General features: G+C 42.3%; 1 protein-coding gene across 1 annotated transcript in view; it reads left to right on the forward strand.

Moving 5' to 3' along the window:
* Positions 1-17,030, forward strand: part of gpc3 (glypican 3) — a 106,167-nt gene that overhangs the window by 46,952 nt on the left and 42,185 nt on the right. The window contains exon 3 of the mRNA XM_020595550.1: positions 15,958-16,643. Coding sequence (XP_020451206.1) covers positions 15,958-16,643 — 686 coding nt within the window. The remainder of the gene's footprint in view (positions 1-15,957; positions 16,644-17,030) is intronic.

The following is a 17,030-nucleotide window of genomic DNA, read 5'->3' on the forward strand; positions in this document are numbered from 1 at the left end:
GATTTAGTGGGATATAAGACTGCAGTGTTTATGTATAAAGCCAGGAGTAATTTATTACCTGGTGGAATTCAAAAATTATTTAATGAAAGGGAAGGGGGATACAATTTAAGGGGTCAGTTAAATTTAAAAATTCATGCTATATGTACAACCACAAAAAGATTTTGTATTTCCATAAGTGGGGTAAAACTTTGGAATAATTTAAGTGTGGACATAAAAAATAGTAATAGAATTGATGAGTTTAAACATAAATATAAAGGTATGTGTCAATCAAGATATATGCAAGAACAGGCTCAATGATTAATTTGATGGACAATTGTGGGTGTGGTGTATATTTTGTAACCATTCTTTAGTATATCACTTGTGTGATGTAAGAATGTTAACACTGTTATATTCTTTTTTAGTATAATATGTGTGTGTGTAGAAGTGAATCATTTATTGCTTGCAAACCAATGATGGTAAGATGATGTCATGGGGTAGGACTGGATAAGTCTGACTTCTTCCTACTCCATTCAAGCATGTACTAGGTATAAGCAAATTGATATTGGATTAGCATTTGTTGGATATGTGTAAAATTATGTGTGTTGACATATCAACTGTCTTTACATGCTTGAAAGAATAAATCAAATCAAATCAAATCAAATCAAATAGGCAGTGCAGCAGAAGGCAGACTGACAGTTTCCCCTCAGGGCCCGTCATACAGTGTAGATGCATGTGCTGCTGCAGACACTGTTCAGTACTGAACTCACACCGTACACACAGTTTTGTATATCATTAATGGATTCTTGATATATGATCTGTTATATTATTAAACTAAATATGATCAGCCTACGTGTCAACTTGGCGTGCGCCACTGTGGAGTGTCAGGAATCAGGATAAGTTCAGGTATCAGCACTCAGCACTAAATGATTAAATATCTGCAGATGATAAACCTACAGGGCAGAAACTGAAGAAGTTTCCATATAATATATATAATAATATACAGTCAAATCAACAATATACCATTCTATGAGACAAAGCCTATACCTTCCATCCATCTATACCGCTGATCCTGAAGAGGGTTGTGGGGGAGCTGGAGCCTGTCCCAGCTGACATTGGGCAAGAGGCAGGGTACACCCTGGACAGGTCGCTAGTCTTTCACAGGGTGGACAGAGACAGACACACACACCCACACTCAATCCTAGGGGCAATTTAGAGTCACCAATCAACCTAAGATACATGTCTCTGGACTGTGGGAGGAAGCCGGAGTACCCAGAGAGAATCCACGCAGGCACATGAAGAACATGCAAATGCCGCACAGAATGGCATCGGGTCAGCTCGAACCCTGAACCTTCTTGCTGTGAGGTGCTACCCACCACGTCACTGTGCCACACACAACCCTATACCAATGGGAGGATGAAAGAACTGCTTTACCTCCACTTGATACCAATCAGTCAGCAGCACAACTGGCTCAACCTTAGTGGTCTAAAGGGTGTACAACACTTATTCAAGGAAAAAGCTGAAAACGCAAATGTTAGATTCATTTTGATGTACTAACCTGTATGTAAAAAACAAGAATCAAATCTCCAGCTACAATATGTCACCAACTAGTCATGCAAGTAGTCCCTATATTCTGCAGGAACATGTGGGCTAACTTCAATTTGTCACTTGTGACGAGGCCCTACAGAGGTGATGGCAGGCTAGCTGTTTCCACCTGGTTCCAGTTTAGGTCTCAGTGTTGCTGTATGGTGTTGTCTGAGGCCAGCTTTGGTTTTTAATTTCCTCTCTGCTGCCCTTAGTTGTACAATAACCCTTTCCCCTGATAGCTTTCCAAATGAACTTCATCGCCCTGCTGGATTTAAAAAGAGGAGTTATGCCACACACTGTAATGGCAATTTTCAGGAGATGCAATGTTGTGCTAAATTACAGCAGTTAAACACATTTTAATGTCCTCTAGAAAGGCTTAAATCAGATTTTTATGTTTGTTGCTCATATTATGTTTGTTCTTCAGCCAAGCCACATGCGTTTTTCACATGTCAGAACTGAACACCGAGATGTCTGCCATGTTGTTTTGCAGATTGAATTTGGTGCCAATCATGCCTGTGTGTTTCAAAAGCCCAGAAACACTTGTATTTCCTTCTTTTATATTAATTTGCTGGTTCATTATAATTTGCCTACAACTGTGGCACCATGCCTATGAAAAGATTTGCTTCCAGATTAAAGGGATTTATGGGAAGGAAGTGATTTCTTTCTAAGGAAGCTTCCTGTTTGAGATCCTCCTTTCCCTCCTCCTCTTTGGTCAGGAGATTAATAGTTTCTCTCTTTTGTTTCATAGACTGACACAATCCCAGAATCTCAGGACATCTGGTGTGCTTGTAGTAGGAGACACCAGGGGGTTTGTGAAACTCATTTACTGGGTATGGTGCCATATCAATATTTTACTGTGTAAAACAGTCATGGAAAATAAATACCGTGGTGCATCAAATCCAACAAAATGCCACCAGCAACCCGAGCCAATTTTATGGTGGTAACAGCAAAGAGGATCCTCGTTGGGTTTGTGGAGCATCTTCATTCAGCTGCTGGTCAGTGATGTTGATTTCAGCTTCAGATGGGTCTGATTAATTAATCCCACTGGTCACAGTTGTGACCACAATTTTATAGCAAGTTTGTAAAACTCTACAACTTCATTAGAGGAGGTAGGATTAGGCCTGCTAGATTGAAAAGCATGATCTCCCACCTGCTTCCCCCACGCTGATGACTGTGTTGCTATACAGAACACAAATGGAGAGTGAGTTATGAGTCTCTGTGGAGACATGGCCTTTGCATAACTCAGACAAACTGTGGGAGACATGCAGTAGCTGTAATATACTGTTAGGTATTTTTAGTCAGATAGATATTGGTGAGATACTTGATGTATTAGAAATGTTTAGTGGAGATAGGATGTCTAGTTAGACTGTTAAATGCTTAGGCCTGCTTATGAGTTTCTACAGGGTACATCTGGTCAAGGATAACTAGAGAGAAGAGTTGATGACTGTCAGCAGACAGGGTGTTTAATATTATTATTATGACGTGTATAACTGTAGCCTTAGCCATAATATGTTCTTATGTTTAAGTCACGACATGTTACTAGAGGTCGTGAGAATGTTTTTAGCTACACACCACTTAACTAACAGACACACACATTCACACATTGATTTGCTTCATGTTTTGACTACTGCTATGACCAGCTGCAAAGCTGGTAACAGAGACGTCTTGGTTGACGTTTCTGTGTAGTATGGGGCTAGCCCAACCGAGGGGATATAATGTATAGGCCTGGTGGGGTCAGGGTCTTTCATCTTACATCTGCCTGCGAGCAGTTTGGAGGTGCAAGATACCTGAGTGTGTAATGTTAATTTTTACCTGTGATCCTTTGAATAAATCAGCACTGTTTTGAAGTTACTTGGACTGTCTCGTCTCTCAGAGTCAGTATGGTAAAAAGTACCGGGTACAACAATACCAAAATCAGCTTTGCAGAAAGTTGCATTCTTAGCCATATTTGCATTTTAATAAGCTAGTTTTAGTGTCACATATCAGTATGTTTGCCCTGAAGAAAAAATGTATATATACCATATATAGTGTAACATAGCCTTAACGGAAAATCAGTCATCTTCTTGCTACTGTGGAGGAAACTCGGGCGCACACAATCAACACAATACAATGTGAACCTGTGTGAGAACTCCCTGCTGTGTTTTAACACAAGGGGCTGCTCTGGTCAGGGGGTGAGGGGTTGCAGGGGGAGTGTTGTAGGCGTATATAATACGGCCATGCTTTGACGAGTCAAAGTGAGTGGCTTCATCCACATTTCCAGCCTGTGTGTTTCCACAGTGTTTTGGTTAGCCATGCTGCTAACGTAGCCTACTCTACCTTAGCACCACTTCTACCACCAGTGTGTCGGCACTGATAAATAAAAAACACTGTTTAACATCCAGTACTAGCAAAAATGCGTAGCGTGTGGCCCAGATTTAACAGTGAATTGCAGTGAATGCTCAGGGCTGCGTCATTTTGCCAGAGCCCCCTGCGGTGCTGATGCCGGCTGCAGTGAACACAGTCCCACATAGAAATGAATGGAGAGGGCTGCATTTTTTGACACCTTTGAAACTCAGTCTGAACATAGTCTTAGAAAGGCACAGCACAGCACCTTAAAGAGCACCTTAAACCGAATTAACATAAAAAGGTCTTCAGACCACATATCAGAATGAACATATGCTAAAAACAACAAGGAGAATTCTATGAGCTGACAAAAAAAAGACTTGACTATTAGTGTTGCCAACTTTCTTTCATAAACTAAAACAAAACAAAAAAATTTTGATGCTTGAAATATCTGTTGACAAACTGGTTCCATCCTGCAGCAGCAAAACAAAAGCCCTACCTTGTGCATAAGTAAGTAAGCTGCCTGTGTGTGATGGCTGAACTAGGCTGAAGGTCACTTGTTACATGTCACTACAAGCAAAACTGTAAAACCGGCCTTTGTGTTGCACGCTGACAAATTTCCAGCAGATAAAGCTGAATATTATTTTGTCATTTTGTGGCAGATTTATAACTTCCTCCACAGTTATTAGCACCTTGGGTGAATTCATTATCACTTCACAACTTCACGTTTTATGCATGCGGGTGCTAGTGGACTGTCGATGCTGTGAACGCTGCAGTGCCCCCGAGAAGCACCATTTAGTCATGTTTTGTCAAATTTTCTTGTCTAACACATTCACTTGTAGTTTGGCACATTTGAATTGAACTTCTACCCTGCTGTGTTCTCTCAGTGTGTCATTTATTTTAAGAACTGTTAACTACACTCTTTTCTTTTATTTTTACATTTCACTCAAAATTTTAATCTTGCATCATGGTTTCTAAATGTAGAAAAGGCCTGAATATAAAGGATTAAAGGCACGATTATGGCAGGTGAAAAGAGAAAGCACTAAGTACATAAGGTTGGATATGCTCATGGAAGAAGGCAGCAGCAAGCTGACAGGCTGTCAGCTACAACAGAAGAGGTTTAAACTGTATGTGCAGGTGTACTGTCAAAAAATGTGTTGCAGGGAAGATGACATTACTCTGTCTACACTGCGTGAGGGCGGAACGGAGGTGTGGTGGTTAGCACTGTCGCCTCACAGCAACAAGGCTCTGTGTGTTAACCTGGCAGCTGACTGGTGCCTCTCCGCGTGGAGTGTGCAGGTTTGCGTCTTGCCTGCGTGGGTTTTCTACCACTCTAATTTAACCGGTGACTTTAAATTGCCAGTAGGTGTGAATGTGAACTGTGTCTGTGTGTTTGCCTATACATCACATGTGCTAAATCTAGGTTGGTGACAAAGAAAAACTAAGATAAAGTGAACAAAATAGAGTTTTTAGTGAAGTGTCTCCAGCACAGCTTTAGTGCTAGGAGGTAGGAAACATCGTTCCTTTCAAAACGTGTTGCCTTGTTGTGTTCAACACACTTTATCTTGCTCTTTTCCCCCAATTTTTACATTCTGTGATTAAAAAGATATGGTATCAAGAAAAGAACCTGCAGATTAATCAGTGTTTTTTATTCCTCACCTTTATTTAGGATTTTAATTCTGTTTATAACCCAGCTGTATATATACTGTATACTGTATGCTGTGCTGGACTGCCGACCTGACCAGGGTGTGCCCCGCCTCTATCCTAATGTCAGCCAAGATTGTCTCCATCCTCTCTTAAGGATAAGCAGATGGATGGATAAAGCTAATGGATGGATAGGTTGTGTGTTCATTTAATTCACTTCCATTAAGAGGAATATGTGACGAATGATTTTATAAATTTTAAATGAACCTTGCAAAATGCTGCCTTAGCTCCTATTCCTTCTTTGTTTCTTCCTGGCATCCTTTGTGGTGCGATCAGAGATCCTTCCTGTTTACACTTAAAACAGCAGTGTAATGATGCATTCCCTGTCATCTTCTGAAGCCTGGCTTTGTGAGCTGTCTTCTTTTTGTGTGCTCACTGTTCGACTTGTTGCTGTGTCCCAGGATTTCTTTTGTTTCTGAGACAGCTGCCTCCTGTTCTTTCACAGACTCCAAGGCTCTTTGCACTGTATCTTTGCTCTGATAACTTTCCCGGCTTTAGAGAGTGTTTCTCAGTTGATCTGTCAAACACTGTTGTTAAATCAGCGTAAATCAATCCCCCTTTTTAGTAGCCTCTGGCTGTTTCAATTACTTCCTTCCTGATCTCCATGCCCTCTCCGCTGTGCATTTCAGTCTCGATATTTCTGTCCTCAGTGACAGCTGATAACCTGTGACCTGCAGTTTGCAGCCTGTTGCTGAAATGCAGTGATACCACCTTCTCTTCCTACGGATATTTTCAGACCAGGGAAGGTTACTCTCTGCCAGCCACAAAAGCCTAGTTAGAGCCTTTCTTTCTCCCCCACTTTTTTTTAACTGTGTTGGTAGAAAGATCCACATTTTCATGTTCCACATCAAAGTCTCTTGGCGTGGTATTTCTCCCTGGGGCCACACTTCCTCTCACAAAGTTAACAATAAAGCTGAAATATTCTGACTGAAAATTGTTTATTAATGTTGATTCCACTTTTCCAAATTGATGATCTGTGGTCCATCAAACACAGGACATTTGAATTGGCATTGTCACAAGCCGATACAGTAAACACTTAAACCCTTACTCTGCAGCTCTGTAATGAGGCTGTCATTGGTGTCCTTCATCCCTCAGGGGTTCAGCTAGTCAATTACAAATGTAATCATACGTACACACTAACTCACGGTCCATTTGATCTCATGTGAGAACAAGTCATCTTCAAGCAAGTGTTTACTGTGCATCATTATATAGGAGGAAAATCCCACAAGAGCCAATATGACACAATTAATTATTAAAGATTCTCTCCACCCAGTGCCATGTTTTTTTTATTTATTTATATACCCCAGAAATTTCTGCCCTGCTCTCTGTGTGCAGGTTTGTCACTGACAGGGGGTTTGTACATTCCTCTGCTGACAGATATCTGCTTGCTCCTCAGTTTCAAACACAGTCAGGCAACGAAATTTATAAAGCCACAGATTTCTGATATCTGCAGATTTCAGGAGGGTGAAGCGAAACCTGAAACCGCTGATCTTTGAGCAGCCGCTAAGTTTCCAGTGACCAGAAGTGGGACTGAAAGCTTTAGGATGTAAACCAGACCCCAGAGCTCATTTAAACTATTTATTTGTTTACTGTTTACTGTTTGTTTATATGAAATGTGTACCATCGTTGGAGTATCAGGTTAACTGCATGACAACTGACTCTACTGCTAATAACCCAGTTTCCCAGTTCTCTCTTAGTTCATTATGCTTTGATTCAAATGAGAAAACTAAGAAATACTAGCTCTGTCCCTATTCTGGGGACTCATCCTTCAAAGGCTGCACAGGAAGACCGATTGTGTCATAGTGTCACAACAAGGCTGTCCCATTTCGATTTCAAGTGCCGCAGAGAAATGCGTCCTTCTTTCGACAGGCAACAAAGACTCCAAGTGGTGGATCCTTTGTGGGCCATCATATCCCAGGATTCTTTGCAGAGTGCAGAGCAGCTGCCAAGGTATCCAGGTGACAGGAACGGTGCTTTATTACGCAACAGTAGGGGCAGGAACAGTTGGTAACATAAATAGGATATCCTCCGCAAATCAGACCGTCTCATTTCAGTTCGTCCCATGGTTCGGCCTTTGTGGTCTATAGTTAATATTCCTTTTTGTTGTCGTATTGTGATGCAGAGTGATTTTACATTCTGCCCGGTGTGGTGTACAGTGCCCTGGCTCATTTGCATGGATTTGTATATTCATGTATATTTTGAATTCACAATGAAGGACAAAGACCAGGTGTGTTTTCAGCCCCTTTTCAGAAGATTAATGAACTGAAAAAACGGAAAAAGTCTGTTAGATGATATATTTTTCACAGCAGAGTATTTTTATATGCCTTAAAATGTCTCTGGTGGTCTTTAAAACAGCAAGCCACTGGTCTCTTTGAAGAATTACTGAACCGGCCTACCAGGCACAGGCCCAGAGGCTCAAGGGGCCTCCGTTTGACATGACTATTGTTGGAAAGGCAATCAAACAGCTACAACGATACATAAAATTACTACAGAGATGTGAAATGACCCAACATGACTACAAAGAGGCTCTGCACAACCACAGAGACACACAACACAACCACAAAAAGACTTAAAATAACCACAAAGAGATGCAAAACACAGCATGATAGTTTTGGCACCTTGCTCCTTTGTAGGAGGGGCTGGGAAACTTGAATGTGCGTGTGCCCAGGGGCCTGCTGTTATATAATCTGTCCACCACCGGCCTTTATAATCTTTAGTTAAATTCAGCTTGTATTAATTAAAATTTGCTCTCATGTCATTTGTTCATTGTTTGTTCTTTGGCCCTCACTTGCATATGCATGCTCACAAACATGATGGTGTTAGAGTGTAGCTTAATGGGTTTGATGTAGTTTGTGTATTAATATTAACCTCTCTAAGGTCACATTGACTAAAACACCACTGTGCAGTGGCAGAGCTTCTTGCTGCTGGTCAGATACAGGGGCTAAAAGTCTGACATGAGAGTGTTGACATCATTTGTTAATTCACTGAAAGTTCTTTGTCTGGTAGCAACTCTGTAGTTTCACATTCACTATTAAGGCAGCAGCCATCCCTCCTAGCTGTTTCACTCCATCTCTTACACATCTTGTTTCTCTCTCCGTCTCACACTGTGCACCCATCTGTTTCAAGAACTTCAAAAACACTGCATCCCCTCGCTGCTTTTCTTTTATAACTTTGCTTCCATTTAGTGCATTGCTCGTTTATGTCTCATAAGCCCGACTACAAAAAGAAAAGAATCTCATCTCTTGCTACTGTTCAGGCACTTTGTGAAATGGCAATGCAAATATTTCTTCTGTACCATTTGCTCCTGTTTGACTGAGCAGTGCAGCGCAAGGGCGTGATGCACTGCAAGCATGAAAGATGGTGAATGAGGAGGAGTGTACTCATCTTAAACCACAGCAGCTACTTAGATGTGCATATTGGATTAATAGAGCTTGAATGCATGATTTACAGAGGAGTACTCAAGCTGTGTTAGTCATGCCCTTTCTCATCTCTGCTCTACTCAATGTCCTCAAATCACAACCCTGGAGAGCAGCAAGAGCTGCATATGTGTGTGTGTGTGTGTGTGTGTGTGTGTGTGTGTGCGCCTCATGTCTCTCTGTCTCGGTCTGTGTGCTGGAAATGAATCCATTATTGGAACAGCCTTTCACTCAAGTATCACTTCTCTTCTCTGAGTTGTAGGATTCCTCAGAATCCAAAGATGTATCTACTGTATGAGCATTTTGTTTGCCAGGCCAGCGTTTGATTGGGGTGTCAGGTCTCTTTCACTCGTGGCTGAGTTTTGGCGAGAGGTGTGCGATGTGTCGCACAGTTCTGGCAACTGCTTGACTCCAGCTGCCTTTGAATCCAGCTTCAAAGCCTGCCTGGCTGAATGTTTCTCTCCACACATTCTGGCATTAGTCGCAAGCCCCCTGCCTCCCCCTCCTCCTCCTCCCCTACAGCTCTCTGCTGTGTGTTTCCACTTCACATTTGCCCTCGTGTCCTTCCCACCTCATCGTGTCCTCTATTCTACCGTGTACACTGTGTCCTCTGACAGCGCCTGCTTGCCGCCATGACATAGAGCACGAATCACCTTTGACTTCAGTGAAGACTGCAGCGCCAGAGATCAATGGAGTCAGCGGTGAAAGACAGAAATATGGCGACAGAGGAAGCGACCTGGCATATTCTGTATCATCTAGGAACAGCGGTATTGGCCTGTGTGTGTGTCCAGTACATCCCGGTTTTTATGTAGCTATAAGAAGATGGAGTAAATTTGGGTCTACTTTACTGAGGCTGAACTTATTTTGCAATCACTTGAGATAAAATGATACATTTTATATTGATAAATGGACATTCACATGATTATTTAGAGTAAACATCTCCTAACACCCACTGAATCCACTTGTAATCAAAATCCAACCAAGCACATTGCATTGTAAATGAAAGTAATAGTAAAACCATCCTGTTTGTCCAAATCTCTGTCACCAGGAACTTTGTACACTCCTCCCTGTCCTTCTATCATCAACAGAGAGAGAACATGTAGTTTTCATACTAAGTACAAATATACTATATTCACTGACAAGACCTAGAGTAGGTTAGATATTTGTGGTTTAGATTTTCTAATCTTATTAGATAATTCTTACAATTTGAGTCTGATTCTAGAAGTAAAAAAAGTATTTACCCACAATCATTTTTCTTTCATCATTAAATGACATAAAAAGACCAGAACCAAGACTGTGTTAGTCTTTCTGTCACTACTTTGCCCCAAGCCCATGTGTTCCTATTGAAAAATCACATCTTTAAGAATTATTCACAAATTTATAGTTTCATTAAAAAAGGCTTAGTGATTACTTCAAATGCTCAGACACTATAGTAGTAGTAGTAGTAGTAAACATTACTTAAACTGGAGTAAATGGGGCATTAGGTGGGGACTATTTTCAGCCACGGATGCACTGACTCAAAGCAAACAGTAGTGGACGTGTCACCTAGAGCAACAGCGTGGCTCGCTGATGTGTGTTTAGTAGCTTTAGGACAACACTGGAGGACTGTGGCTCAACATTGGCAAAAGACGTGGAAGAGAAAACAAATGACTGGTATAATTATTACATCAAATTTTTCACGGAGACCCGAAGAAGCTGCAGTCTGAAACATGTTGCTCACAATTATGTGCACAAATAAATAAAGAAGGTATATACTGTATATCCAGACAGATGTCTCTGATGTGTGTTGGAGTTGTGTATTTTTGTGAACACTTGGGAATCCTGCTTCCCTTTGGGACCCAGGTGGACGGATGAGCAGTCTATTAATTCCTGATCAAACTGTTCATTGTTTTGATTGACCTTTAATTCAGAACTACTTATTATATTTGTATGTTCACACAGTTTTAGAGTGCCACACTGTCATCCTTTTAAAAACTGTCTGCTGACTGCAACTTGTAGCGATGTTGCCAGATCCCCAGTCCACAATGATGAACCCGGTGAGTTCATTGACATCATCATAGATAGAAACAATGACACAAACTACAAAAATAAGACCCAAATATGTTTAGAGGAGGTTTATACATTATTAGAACATTATAGTAGTGTTTTTAATTAAACTGAAGTGTTGATATTTTATAATCTCATCAGAGTGGACTGTACTAAATTTAGAAAACACATCTTCACTTTATTTTTTTATGGGGAGCAGACAGCAGATACTAAGGATGAATTTTCATTGTTTCTTATTTTGTCTAGCTGTGGTGAAACATTTTCCAGAAGCTCCTGGGGCGACAGATAAATGAATGTGAAGGGAAATCTGCTGTTGTGTGTGTGTGTGTGTGTGTGTGTGTGTGTATGTGTGGCTGTAGTCCTTACACCTGACTCACACCTTGCCCTCCCACTATGGTTTGCCAAATGTTCACCCACACTGCCACCACCTGCCTACTGCTGGGCGCTGTGTGATTGCACTGTGTACTTTTGTGTGCATGTTTGTGTTTGTGTGACAAGGCACTCTCTGACAGATGGAGTAACCCAATACCATGTCTCATTTCTGCCCCGCTGTCCACTGGCCCTCATGGTCGTCTAGGCCTTACCAGCATTCTGTCTGCTTTGTTCCTGGAATCAGCCCACCCCACCCTGCGCTGCCTTGCCGCCACCATCCTCTCCACTGTCCTATAAGCCCCATGCACCCAGGACTCATACACACACTGGTCTCACAAGAGCAGGTTGTCAGGTGGAGGAGATCTCAGGTTACCTGGGGAAGATCGCTCTGTTGGAGCTGAGTGAGATGTGCCTGCAAAAACAAAATTCTATTTACAGTCAATAAATAGATGCTGCTTTTGTCGTCGTCAAGTCAAAGTGTTTACTGTCATATGTGCAGTAAGGAAACATGTTTCCCTGCACAGTGAAACTCTTTGCTGTTCACAATTAATGCCAAACAATATAAAGTCTAATATAGTAGATAAACAGTACAATATCCAGCACTTTAAAAAACAGCAAGTGAAAAGAAATAATAAAAATATAATAAGAATATAATAATGAGAATATATGCTACATCAAAAACAATATGTTGTATAGGGGCTTAAAAATCTGAAATGAATGCAAAGGATTCTGGGAGGCGTGTGCACATGTCTGCATCCTGCGTTCATGAAAAACAAGACAGTTTTCTCGAGTTGCAGGCATTTACTCATGATAAGATATTTTTAACCACCTTTGTTTTTTTCGCTACATCACGGTGAAGTTACAAGGTTCCCACCTGACACACAGTGTGCTCACATGCCTGTGGCTGTCCTGCCAGTCCTCCCTCTGCTTCCTGGACAGGTACTGTTTTGTCACTGGTACCAGGTGGCAGCGGCTCCTCCATCCGTCTCCATGGCGGCTAGAGGTGACACTCCATCAGCCAAATAGATTGGTCTCATTGGCTGGCTAATTTATTGATGTTTTCCTCTCTTGGGGATAACGGGTGTATGGGCTGCTGATTAATGAGGAGCATGTGTGCCTTTGCAGCATGTCGACCACAGCGAGCGGTCGGTCAGTCAGTCAGTCCAGTGTGTTATGAGCCACAGAGCTGACTTACGAAACATTCTCACTGACGGCCTCATGAACATCAACTATCTCACACTGACGGCCTCATGAACATCAACTATGTTCATTTGACAGGCCATTCACAGATTATGTGAAAAGCCCGTTTTATGTCAGAGCTGGAGTCACTCAGGGCTTTAAATGTCAGAATTAAGTAACCTCTTCATGATACAAATTTATTAGATTTCTTTTACACTTTAGATAACCTGAAATCTGCAGCTCTTGATTACTATTTAATTGGTGCCTCTGATTCATGACATGACATGCAGAGAAAGATGATATTATGATAAAGCATTCACAGCGTAACACTGCAGATTTATGGTATCCTGACTGATGATGTGACAGAGAACCTGTTGAAAATGAGACTTTATTTAGTGGATCTGATTTCCATATTTTAATACCCAAAGGAAGCTGAGAGGCCCCGTATTCTTGGTGTAAACATTATCTGTCTGGTGAAAAAGATGGAGAGGCAGAAACATTCCCCTTTGCCTTGTTCTGCTGATCAGTCTGTAAAAAGCCTTCAGTCTCAGAGGACAAACACTTTTCCCGCATCCAGCCCTCTGCCTCCATCCGTGACAACGACAAAATAAATGCTACTGCTAATTTTAAATGTGACCCAATATGCTTCTGTGAGCTCCTGCTCTGGTAATGTGCACTCTTGACCTCCTATAGGCGTATCCAGAATGTCACAGGGCCCTGACACACAGCCCCTCTCCCCTCCATTAGAGGATACCTGATCCCGCACAGGCTTTTACTGATGAAAGAGAGGGAGCAGCACGCACAGGAAATGGGTTTGCAGTGGTTCTTATCATGACCCCTGGTACTTACAGCCATTGAATTGCATTTACGATATGAAGAGCTCTCTAGTCTTTCTCTTTACCATTACAAAGTGGCTCTCTTCTTTGTGGTGTAAGAGATACTACAGGTAGTGGCTGAATTACAAGTTTGATGAAAGATGTTTTCATAGAAACCAAGAAAAGGACAAACAAATACTTTGACAGGGATGTGCATTTTCTCAGCGCGCTCACTTTTTGATAAGGAACTGAACAGAAGTGGCTTCTACTTGTTTATCACCAGGAACAGAAGACTTTGTCTTTCTGTGTGTGGGGGGGCATGTCATCCCTCCTCCCAGTCTGTCTCCTTGTCTGGATTGGCAATCTGCACCTCTGCCTGCTCATTGATCACAGAGGGAAGTTCTTCAGAAACGCAGCAGGACAGCCGCCGCCTGAAAATCTAAACAGATGTGTGCCGCTCCCGAGCATCCTCTCACACTCACCCAAACATCCCCAAATGTTTTTCTTAACCTTTATTCACCCAGCAGCTGTTTCACTGAGCATACATGCTGTTTTCCGCCATGTTTCATATTCACCCCAAAAGCAAAAAAGCAACACCAACAGTGTGGGTGCAGTGTGTACAGCGCTTGTGTTGTGTTTGTGTGGTAGATTTCAGAGTTTACCAGATGCTTGGTTATTTTACTCTTCTTTTCATCCCAAATCTGTGAATTCATGACCTAGAACCATAAACCCTCCAAATAATCACAAAATCTTCACTCAGGTTGAAACATTTTAACTCAAATCATATCACCCAGAGTGAATGTGCCACAATCCAAGTCCACATCTACTGATACACTGTAATATCTCTGAAATTTGCTGCATGTTGGGTCTGAATACTTTAGACAGGATTCACATTACAGGGGGAGACGGAGAATAAAATATTCACTCTGCTCCTCTGTAATTTAAATCATTTTTCCAGATAACATTTTTTACCATCAAAAAAGATTATAGGATGTGATCTGTAATAGACATTCAGCAGAACCAAGCCAAAAGTCTTCATCGGGGGATGTGGGAGAGACAGAAACCCTGCGTGAGATGTTTTTGACTAAAAGGATCTCAGTCTTTCTTGGACTTCATTTTTAACACACAAGAAACATATCAATATCATTTAGAGTGAGTTACACTTGCTGAGGATCATCTGGACATATGACCTTACATATCTATGTAAGGTTTGTTTATATTAGGCACCTTAAACTACTGTTCATACCAGAGCAGGAGGGGCTGCAGCAGCAAAACCCAGGAGTACTCTGAACTGACCAAAGTTTAGTTAGTAAAGGAGGCTTCTGTTTTATGAATTCCTTCTTTAAGTAATAAAAGGACAACTGTACCAATTCTTTTTTCTGAGGTTACATAGTTGAAATGTGCAGCAGCAGTAGCTGTAACAGCAAGACAGAGATGTTCATTTCCTTTCAACAGAGATGATCATATTCTCATACAGACCTCCTATGTGGCCTGAAATTGCGCACTGAAAAACACATTATATGTCAGACACAAAAGAGGCAGAGCTGTCGCATCACTTCACAGTGCCATCCAAAGAGACAGGGATGTGCCTGGGCTGGCGAGTGTCATTTGACCTCAGAGGAGCATGAAGAGAAAAAAATTAAACTATCCAAGCAAGAAAAATCAAATAACAAAGAACAAATAGTGAACTGTTGTAGCACAAAAACCAATAACTTCCTCTAATGTCCTTTAACCAGTGCTGCCCCAATGCCCCCACCCAAACAAAGCAGCTGTAGCTATCACTCTCAACAAAGTGATGTAGTGGACTAGCCACAGTATAAATGGGATTTCAGCAGCCCTCATTTCACTGACTCTCAGCTCCCCTGCTCAGTTCAGTAACCGAGCTGCACTGTAGCTAAATCCCCTCTGTTGTTGGGTCCCCACTCATTTTGCTTCTGGGTCGATGACAGAGCCCTGGCTTCTTGTGCCACCTTGTTGATAAGTCTTCCCTTTGGGCCTTAAAACACTGCTGATTATTTTCCCTCCTCACGTTGGCCACGTGCCCTTCCCTCCCTCCTTCCATATGCACTGGGCGCTTTTTCCTTGAAGCCATTCCCGTGGTCATGCCTCTCTCAGCTGACTAGTATATTAAGAAAAATACTCTTTTTAGTCTGCTCTTTTATAGCACTGACAGATCAAACCTGAAATTCTGTTGCAGATGTTTTGATCTCTTTATAGTTCAAGTCATCATGTATTATTGAGGATTTGTGTAAAAGTGTGTATTCCTCCTATGCATGTGTGACTAGAGACAGCAACAGATTGAGAAAGTATGGGTAGAGGTGGAGAGGATGTGTGTGGGAACTTTTCTCAGGCTTGCTAAGGATGGGATGGGTGTTCTGGGGGAGCTGCATCTTTTTAAGTGTTTCAGGTTCTGGATCTAAATTGGCACAGTTGTTGTGATAACTGGGGCGAATCATCATCTTCTGCTACAACTTTCAGAAAATCAACCTTGCTTTCACCTCTTCTCACTCTTCATCTGTTGCTTTGTTGCTTTCTTGCAGAGGCCTTTGACCTGGTGCTGCGTCATGCCCGTAACTCCACCCTGGCCATGCTGAAGTCAGAGTTCCCAGGTCTTGGAGGTGGGGCTCAGAGCTCAGTGGGGCAGCTCTTCCTGGACATGTCATTCTACATCCTGGGCTCAGACTCCACAGTGGACCATATGGTGGCAGTGCTCTATGGTCGCCTCTTCCCCCTCACATACCGCCGTCTGCTGGGGGGCAGTGTGTCCTCTGTGTCTGAGGAGTGTGTTAAAGGAGCCTGGAAGGACTCAGGAGCATTTGGCTCTTATCCCAAACTGATGATGACCCGTCTGTCTCGCTCTCTTCTGGCTACACGAGTCTTCCTGCAGGCGCTGAACCTGGGCATTGAGGTTGTCAATACAACAGACCACCTGCGGCCAAGTCGGGACTGTAGCCGGGCCCTGCTGAGGCTGTGGTACTGCCCACACTGCCAGGGCATGCTAGGGCCACCAGCCTGTAGAGGCTTCTGTCAGACAGTGATGCATGGCTGCCTGGGGGGAGCAGCAGAGGTGCAGCCTCACTGGAGAAGCTATGTAGACGGACTGGGAAAGCTGGCCAGTGCCATGAGGGGAGAGCAGGACATGGAGGCTGTTATTCTCAGACTGCCTTCTATGATCAAACTGGCTCTGAAGCATGCTGTGAATGCCCGCAGCCGCCTCAGTGCTCTGGTGAGTGCAGTACACAAACACAAACCCACACACACAGTAAATGGCTGTCAGACAGAAAATAGTGCTTAGAAATGCAGGGAGCTACAGTGGTGTAGGTGTGTTCCTCGAGGACTATGATACTATGAGACAGGATTTTCTGACTCTCAATCAGGGAAGCAGTCATTTTCAATCAATCAAAATTTGTTTGTGTAGCACCTTTCATGTGTTTGTGGGCCTATAGATGATAAGCATTACAGTGGCTCTCCAGCTGAGTCAACTGACTGCTTGCACACATGAATGGCATGAAGATAATTATATCATTCTATGGTCATTTAACATGTTGTCTTTCTAAGATAGTGTAACCTGTTAAAAATGAAAAAGCCACAAAGTTTAAGTGAACTGAGTAAC

This window comes from Monopterus albus, unplaced genomic scaffold, assembly GCF_001952655.1.
Source record: "Monopterus albus unplaced genomic scaffold, M_albus_1.0 scaffold27.1, whole genome shotgun sequence".
NCBI classification, from domain to species: Eukaryota; Metazoa; Chordata; class Actinopteri; order Synbranchiformes; family Synbranchidae; genus Monopterus; species Monopterus albus.